Consider the following 7500-nt stretch of genomic DNA (forward strand, 5'->3'; position numbering starts at 1 on the left):
TCGCATATTTGCTTATCAATTCAAATAACATAGAAAGAAACAAAACAAAACGAACATCCATTAATGATAAACGAAGGGAGATGATTGGCGCCGAGGGGACGTGGTGGGGAGGTGACGTCACCAGGCGGAGATGACGTCACAAGGCGATGGCCGCGCCGAATGAAAAGTTCATCGCTGATCCGAAAACTGTTGTTGTGCGTTGACATTTATTCTCGTGTGATATGGATCAGCTCATTAATAAGAGAAATAAGGGGTGAGAGGGAGAGAAAGGGGAGGGGAAGAGTAGGAGGGAGAAGGAAGAGAAATTGCAGATATGAAGACAGAGAGACAGAGACGGAGACGGAGAGACGGAGAAACAAAATCCCAGAGAGAGAGGGGAGACGTGAGGGGGGGGGGGGGGTGAAATGACTCCCTCGTCGGCGATAAACTTGACGTGTTAAACAGCTGTTGTCCTTTGCTGCGATGAGTCATATCAAACGTTCGATGAAACAGTAATAAGGAGTGACTCATTCTTTCTCATTTCTCCAACGCAGTCATCTTCTGTGAACTGGAGTTGTGGTCGGTTATGAGGCAGATAAATGGATAGACAGATAGATACGTAGATGGATGGATAAACAAAGTGATAGAGAGAGAGACGGAAAGATAGAGAGATTGAGAGAGATAGAAATAGATAGGGCACGGAAAAGAGAAGAAAAAGAAGGAAGAGAATAAGAATAAACACAACCCTCAAAAACGAACAAACAAGAAAACAGATAAATAAAAAAAAAAAACAACAGAAAACGGAGACGAAACCGAACACAACGGCCATGTTCCGCCGATTATGGCCAAGTCCGATTCATTTCACGCCTGTCTAACTTTGTGATTAATCAAGTTTGATGGCTGAGTTAAATTCGGAATAAGCATTTACCAGGCACTACATAAAATGATTGTTTGACAGCCATGCGCACTATTTTGGGGGGGGAGACTCGTCCAGACTCCTTGCGTTCCGCTGGAAAATACGGAATACTTTTGTGCGCTACAAAGACTACGCTCGAATGTAACAATGACCCACACGAGCTTTTTGGGTTTTAATTATTTATTTATTCTTTGTTTAAACACATTTAATTTGGCTCTTATTTATGGTAATATTTATAACAGTATTTTTTTTTCTTAACATAACATATTTATCATTAATACTCCATCATCATCATCTTTCTCGCAATCATCATTCATTATTATTGTTTATTATCATTCTCCTCGCTGCATTTCAAATAGTCCTATAAGTGTTACTGTCAACGATATCACTATAATAATAATACATACAGATATATGTATATGTGTGTGTGCATGTATATATATATGCATATGTATTTGTATATGTGTCAATCTTTGTATGTATGTATTTATTTATGTGCGTACATATGTATGTACCGATAGTCCAAGAAACAGATCATACACACAAACATACATCACACACACACACACACACACACACACACACACACACACACACACACACACACACACACACACACACACACACACACACACACACACACTTTTTTTCCAAATTCTCACAAGATCAAAAGCTGCAGCGAGAAAATTCGAGAAAAGACGAGAAAGTGCGAGATAATGGGGGCTTGTTACGCAATTTCCGGGGCAGAGAAAATATGATGCCTTTGTATGCAAATGATAGCTCTCCTGCACAGTTATGCTGATGAGAATGATGCCTCTATTTCTTTACGTGTGTGTGTGTGTGTGTGGGTGTGTATGTGTGTGTGGGTGTGTATGTGTGTGTGGGTGTGTATGTGTGTGTGGGTGTGTATGTGTGTGTGGGTGTGTATGTGTGTGTGGTGTGTGTGTGTGTGTGTGTGTGTGTGTTTGTGTGTGTGTGTGTGTGTGTGTGTGTGTGTGTGTGTGTGAATAGTTTCGCAATCATAAAAAGAAAAGAGAAGAAGAAGTAGTAGTAGTAGTAATAGTAATAGTAGTAATAGTAGTAGTAGTAGTAGAAGCAGAATGAAAATAACTAAAAAGAAAAGTAGAGCAGAAAGGAAGAGAAGTAAAAGAAAATAACTAGAAAATAAGAAAACTAACTAGAAAAAAGGAAGAAATAGAAGAAAAATAACTAGAAATTGAAAGAAAGAAAGATAGAAGTCGAAGAAAAATAACAAGAAAAAAAATCAAGAAAAAAAAAAAAAAGACGAGAAAAAAAAATCGAGTTCCACCATCAACATGTACTATAAGTAAGCCATAATTCCTACTGTAGTGGGCGTGATGTACCCGCACGAGTCACGGGCAATCAGACGAGGGCACTCCCCCCCCCCCTCGACAGCGGCAGTACTTGGCTCGGCACCATCTATGAGAGTCTGTGGCAGCCACCTGTGCGGATCTCTCATCCCCGGAGCATTTTTATCTTTACTATCCTTTTATCTTTGATCTTTTTAAACTCTCTTTTATGATCTGGATTTTATTTATTTTTTTAGTAGCTTTTAATAGCTAAGTTTCGTGTTTATTTTATTTTATTATTATCTTTTATAACATTTTTTTATGACAGGACATACGAAGAGATATAAACCATAATCTTGCCACCAAATTCTCTTGGGTTTTTGGTTCGTCTGATCCCTGTTTAGTGTTTCTTTGTTTGTTTTGGAGTCTACAAGAGAGAGAAAGAGAGAAAGAGACAGAGAGAGAGAGAGAGAAAGAGAGAAAGAGAAAGAGAGAAAGAGAAAGAGAAAGAGAAAGAGAAAGAGTGAGTGAGTGAGTGAGTGAGTGAGGATGAGTGAGTGAGTGAGTGAGAGAGAGAGAGAGAGAGTGAGAGAGAGAGAGAGTGAGAGAGTGAGAGAGTGGGGAGAGAGAGAGAGAGAGAGAGTGAGAGAGAGAGTGAGAGAGAGAGAGAAGAGTGAGGAGAGAGAGAGAGAGAGTGAGAGAGAGAGAGAGAGTGAGAGAGAGAGAGAGAGTGAGGAGGAGAGGAGGAGAGTGGGGGAAGGGGGAGAGAGAGAGAGTGAGAGGAGAGGAGAGGAGAGAGAGAGAGAGAAGAGGGAGAGAGAGAAAAGAGAGTGAGAGAGAGAGAGAGAGTGGAGAGAGAGAGAGATGGAGGAGAGAGAGAGTAAAGGAGAGAGAGGAGGTGAGAGAGAGAGAGAGGGACCGAGAGACAGAGAGAGAGAGAAGGGAGAGAGAGAGAGGGGTGAGAGAGGAGAGGAGGAAGAGAGAGAGGGAGAGAGAGAGAGGAGAGAGAGAGAGGAGAGAGAGAAGAGAGAGAGGGGAAAAGGGAAAAGAGGGAGAGAGAGGAGAGAGAGGAGAGAGAGAGGAGAGAGGAGGAGAGAGAGTTGGAGAGAAGAGAGAGGAGGGGAGAGTGAGAGGGGAGAGAGAAAAGAGAGGAAAAGGGGAAAATTTCATGAGATGCAAGAGGCCAGTTCGGATGTTTTATATGTATTGTCACTTTCTGAGAAAATACAGACTGAGGAATCCCCGTTTTTTCTTTTTCTTTTCTTTTTTTGGTTTCGTTCATTTACACTTTATTTGCTTTATTTCTTTCAATTACTTTTAAAGAAGTGTGGACACCTTAGTAAACAGGATGAATATGAAAGAGAAAAAAGAATATCTAAGTTGAAATATGATGCGAACAAAGAAACAAAATGATTGGATGAGGGCGAAGTTTTTCAAAAGAGATAACATTTTTATACCTTTGAAAGGGATTCAGGATCGTGACGAGCGGGCTGTGCTGTGTGACAAGCCTTGCTACCTTTCCATTAAATACCCCCCCTGTTCGAAGGTCATACTCTGCAAGACCCGCGTTGCAACGTAGAGGTGCACACATACCTCTCTTCTCGGAACGCACCCATGGGTCTCTCCCTTGCAACTTCCAGATTTTTATAGGCTCGTGCATCATTCCCCCGCCGCCAAAATAGATAAATGTAATAACAGTAATAATAATAATGATAATAATGATAATAATAATAATAATAATAATAATAATGATAATAATAATGACAGTGATAATGACAATATAATAGATGTAAAATGTCATTTTTTATAGGTGTGATCAGTGACCTTTGCGTTGTTCGGGTGTGCGTGCAGATAAGGTCGGGGTGAGGAGAGGGGGGTTGTGTTTTGGGTCAGAGAGATGGGGGGGGGGAGAGAAAGCGGGAGGTTTCCTGCAACGTTGCAAGCTATTCGGAGTTCGGGGATTTTAAAAAAACATCGAGGGATAAACATGGTAAAATGGTATACTAGAGAGGGAGAGGGAGAGAAGGAACGAGGGGGAAAAGGAGAGGAGAGGGAGAGATAGGGGAGTGGGAGAAATAAGGGAGAAGGAGAGGGGGAGATGAGGGAGCGAGGAAGAGAGAGAGAGAGAGAGAAAAGAAAATTCAGTGATGAATTCAACACAAGCAAAAGTTCAACTACTTCTTATCTCTCTCTCCCCCTCCCCCTCTTTCCACTGAAATTATTTCACAACTACTACTAATGATAGTAATAATAGTAATTATGGTAACACATGATAACAATGATAATAATGATGATAATGATAAAGCTCATGAAAATAATAATAACAGTAATTAGGATAGTTGTACTGAAAATGGATGATAAAGCTCATTTCTATGCGCTGTATGTACTGCACATCAAATCTTCAATGACAACCTTCAAAACATAAATCGACGGTGATGAGTCGCCACATTTCACTATCCTACAAAAAATGATCATGCTGATCGCCTGGGAAAGTCAGCGTGTGACAAGCAAAGTGTGGATATAGATCTTTGGGTACCTATTTCTTGGATTTTATACACCATTAAAGCTTCCTTCAAAGAGGACTTGAATGAGTTGATTAATTCTCAACGCCCTGAAAGCTGTAGCATAAAGCACTTTGACCGCTTTACGCAAGATTCATTCATCAATGGTTTATATAAAACAAGAATAAGACAGTGTGATATTGTGACTGCAAGAATCAGGCTTGGATATAGATTTTATTGGCAGGTCAGCACATTTTGTAATGTCGAAGAAACTAAGTGCAAACTGTGTAATGAAAAATATAAGCGAACACTTGTACATTATATCTCAGAGTGCCATGTGTTACTGCCTTTCAGACCACCTAGCATGAGGTACGGAGAACTATGTAAACATTTCATGTCATCTGACGTTTTAGAAGATATATTGTGCTGTATCGTAAATTTGGAATGTATCAGATGACCGCATATCAAATGTAGCAATACCTTTCCACTTCCAAGCTGTTCGCCGGCGTAGCAGATGAGTAGATAAAGGACTGTGTAATATTTCCTTTCCTTTGACTAATACAGTACTTATCATAATAATGTTATAGCCTGATATTCAAATGTAATACCATTACATAATGTTATGGCCATGCATCAAATGAACCACAGTTTGCCCACGCCAGTGCATTTAGCCAGGGTGGTAAATAAAGGACTAAACTAACTGAAACTACATAAAATTATAGAAAGAGAAAAATACAATTGATACAAAATACAAAAATAGAAAAATACAATTGATTTTTCGTTTGGTCTTTTTTAAATCTTATAATATAGGTGGTGTAATTGCCACTCGTGCTAATGAAAATATGACACGATAAGGATAATTATTCAAATAATAGGTAATCATAAATGAGATTATTCTTATACATACTTTTTTGTCGCATGTTTAACATTAATAACAACAATGGCCGGAATCTAACAATGACATTTGCACAGAATAAAACTTCTTTTTTTTTGTTCTAAATTTTGAAAAATTCGTGGAGATAATTCATGTATAATTCCGGTTTCAATGACACCTGCCGCGTTATTACATGCATAATGAGACTGCATCGCCAGGATATGACGCAGTATTTGTGTCATTGCGGAATCATGTAAAACAGAACGAATAATTATATGGATGTTTGTCGGAGAAAAGTGGTGGGGGTCGGAGGCACGGAGAGGGGGGGGGGAGGGGGATTTAGGCGAGAGAGAGAAATAAAACTTGTATATAGAGAGATAGAGATAGATGTAGATATAGACAGACAAAGAAATACATAGATATATGAGTATATAGCTTGACTGATAGATAAATGTATAGAAAGACAGAGAGACAAACAGACAGACGGGCAAACCAAGAATACAAAGACAGAAACAAACAAAGAAAAAAAAAGGAAAAAAGAAAAATAAGGACAGAGAAAAAAGTCAGAACTGGCCCAAACGCAAGAAACCGCCGCGGCTTGCAACAGCAAACAAGCAACGGCCACAATATGGGCGGCGAGACCCTGCAACTTCCCTGCAGAGCAATAAAACCTCGATTACTGCCCAATCGACTGCTGGCTGTGAGGGTTTTATGGAACGGTAACAACCTGGTCGTTCGGCCGTTAAGGGAAATCGACTTTGCTGTTTACTCTGTTACCTGAATCCGGTCATAAGGAGGTAAATATTCAATTAAAAAGTTGGTCCCGTATCCAAGTGGATGGAGGGAACATGTGTGTAGTAATCCGCTGAATGATGCTGCCAGTTCCTTTCTGCTAAGACTTTGACCCCAGCATGTTGGTGTCATCGTGCCAGTACTCGCCCAGAGATCGTTCATTTAAAGTAAGTTCATCGTTATATTAATGCTCTATAAGGGATGTATTGCGTTTACTTCTACGCATACATTTTGTGTGTGCGTATGTCTGTTCGAATGTCTGTTTGTGTGCGTTTTACATAATTCATACGTTGCTTTGTTTTTATCATTGCCATTATTCACCACGTCGTAACTTTCAAACTATCATTAAAAAAGAAAAATGAAATTAATGAAAAATTGTCACTGAATGGGGATAATATTCTAATAGCGGGGCCTTTGAAAAAAAAAAAAAAAAAGTATAATGAAAATGTATTCACGATTTCCCTGACTTTGTACACCGTTTCCTAAAATATTTTTCGATCATTGTTTTCAGTCGTAATCTGCCTTGTGAAATTATTCACCTTTTCTTTCCTGTAACTCTGAAGCATAGATAATTTTTATCTCTGGTAATATTAGTAATATTTGAAGTATCAGCAATAGATAGATGGATGGATGGATAGACAGAGAAATAGATATATAGATAGATAAAGAAAGAGAAGAGAAGAAAGGAGAGAGAGAGAGAGAGAGATAATTACATGAGTAGATAGACATGTAGAGAGAGATACGTAGCGAGATGGATAGATAGATAAACAGATAGATAGACATAAAAGACATATAGATAGGTAACAGAAAGAGAGTGAGCAGTGGCAACATTAACAAAAGCAGACGAAGTGAGAGAGGAATAAAAATAAAAATAAGAAATGAGAAAAAAATAAAGATGAGAATAGAATAGGAATAAGAAATAAATGAGAATAAGAATTAGAATAATAAATGAAAAATGAGAATAAAGATAGGAATAAGAAATGAGAATAGGAATATAAAAAAAAAAGATAAGGAATAAAGATAAGAACAAGAATAGGAGGAAGAAATAAGAATAGGAAGAAGAAGTAAGAATAGGAAGAAGAATAAGAATAGGAAGAAGAAGTAAGAATAGGAAGAAGAAGTAAGAAT

At 38.6% G+C, this 7500-nt stretch overlaps 1 protein-coding gene across 1 annotated transcript in view; it reads right to left on the bottom strand.

The window, feature by feature from the left end:
* LOC119575715 overlaps nt 1-2375 on the bottom strand; it is a 14667-nt gene extending 12292 nt beyond the window's left edge. The window contains exon 1 of the mRNA XM_037923339.1: nt 2241-2375. Within this exon, the coding sequence (XP_037779267.1) occupies nt 2241-2375 (135 nt within the window). The remainder of the gene's footprint in view (nt 1-2240) is intronic.
* Nucleotides 2376-7500: the final 5125 nt, after the last annotated feature.

Source organism: Penaeus monodon, chromosome 7 (assembly GCF_015228065.2).
Source record: "Penaeus monodon isolate SGIC_2016 chromosome 7, NSTDA_Pmon_1, whole genome shotgun sequence".
Lineage (NCBI taxonomy): Eukaryota > Metazoa > Arthropoda > Malacostraca > Decapoda > Penaeidae > Penaeus > Penaeus monodon.